Consider the following 1,111-nt stretch of genomic DNA (forward strand, 5'->3'; position numbering starts at 1 on the left):
TCAACCTGCCCCAACCCTGGTGCAGCCACCACGTCAACCTGCCCCAACGTGGCCACCACGTCAACCTGCCTCAACCCTGGTGCGGCCACCACGTCAACCTGCCCCAACGTGGCCACCACGTCAACCTGCCTCAACGCGGCCACCACGTCAACCCACCCACCCCAGCATGGCCACCAGGCCAACCCACCCCAACGCCAACATGGCCACCACGCCAACCTGCTGCACTCCGGCCACGGCATCAACCTCCCCCATTCCCAGCGCGGTCATCGGCTCAACCGCTCCCAAGCCCAGCGTGGCCGCGACACCAACGTGCACCAGCCCGGGCGCAGCCACCACGTCAACCCAAACTACAGTGTGGCCACCATGTCCCCACGGCAATGTGGCCACCACGTCAACCCCAACTGCAGTGCGGCCACCATGTCACCATGGCATTGGGGCCACCACGTTATCTTAAGGCAATGGGGCCACCAAGTCAACCCCAACCACAGCACGACCACCACGTCACCCACGGCATTGGGGCCACCACATCAACTCCAACTGCAGTGCGGCCACCACGTCACCCATGGCAATGGGGCCACCACGTCAACCCCACCCACAGCAATGGGGCCACCATGTCCCCCATGGCAATGGGGCCACCAAGTTACCTTAGGGCAATGGGGCCACCACGTCAACCCCAACCGCAGCACGACCACCATGTCCCCATGGCATTGGGGTCACCACATCATCCATGGCATTGGGGCCACCATGTCAACCCCATCCACAGCACGACCACCATGTCCCCCATGGCAATGGGGCCACCAAGTTACCTTAGGGCAATGGGGCCACCAAGTCGATCCCACCCATAGCGTGGCCACGTCACCCATGGCAATGGGGCCACCACGTCACCTTAGGGCAATGTGGCCACCACGTCAAGCCGCCCCAGGCTCAGCGCGGCCACCACGTCAACCCGCCGCCTCAGTGCAGGTCCCCGCCCCGCTCCCCTCGTCCCGGGGTCCCGTCCCGCTCACCGGCCGCCCGGGCGATGGCTCCGCGCAGCCGCCGCCAGCTCATGGAGGGGGCGGGGCCGCCGCCGCCGCCGCCGCCGCCGCCGTGCGGGGCTGGGGGGGGCTCG

General features: G+C 67.2%; 1 protein-coding gene across 1 annotated transcript in view; it reads right to left on the bottom strand.

Moving 5' to 3' along the window:
- GUK1 (guanylate kinase 1) overlaps positions 1-1,067 on the bottom strand; it is a 12,270-nt gene extending 11,203 nt beyond the window's left edge. Inside the window, exon 1 of the mRNA XM_026046177.1 lies at positions 1,008-1,067. Coding sequence (XP_025901962.1) covers positions 1,008-1,050 — 43 coding nt within the window. The 5' untranslated portion in view covers positions 1,051-1,067. The remainder of the gene's footprint in view (positions 1-1,007) is intronic.
- Between the last annotated feature and the right edge of the window lie 44 nt (positions 1,068-1,111).

This window comes from Nothoprocta perdicaria, unplaced genomic scaffold (assembly GCF_003342845.1).
Source record: "Nothoprocta perdicaria isolate Ctin4 unplaced genomic scaffold, notPer1 scaffold_424, whole genome shotgun sequence".
Taxonomy (NCBI): Eukaryota; Metazoa; Chordata; class Aves; order Tinamiformes; family Tinamidae; genus Nothoprocta; species Nothoprocta perdicaria.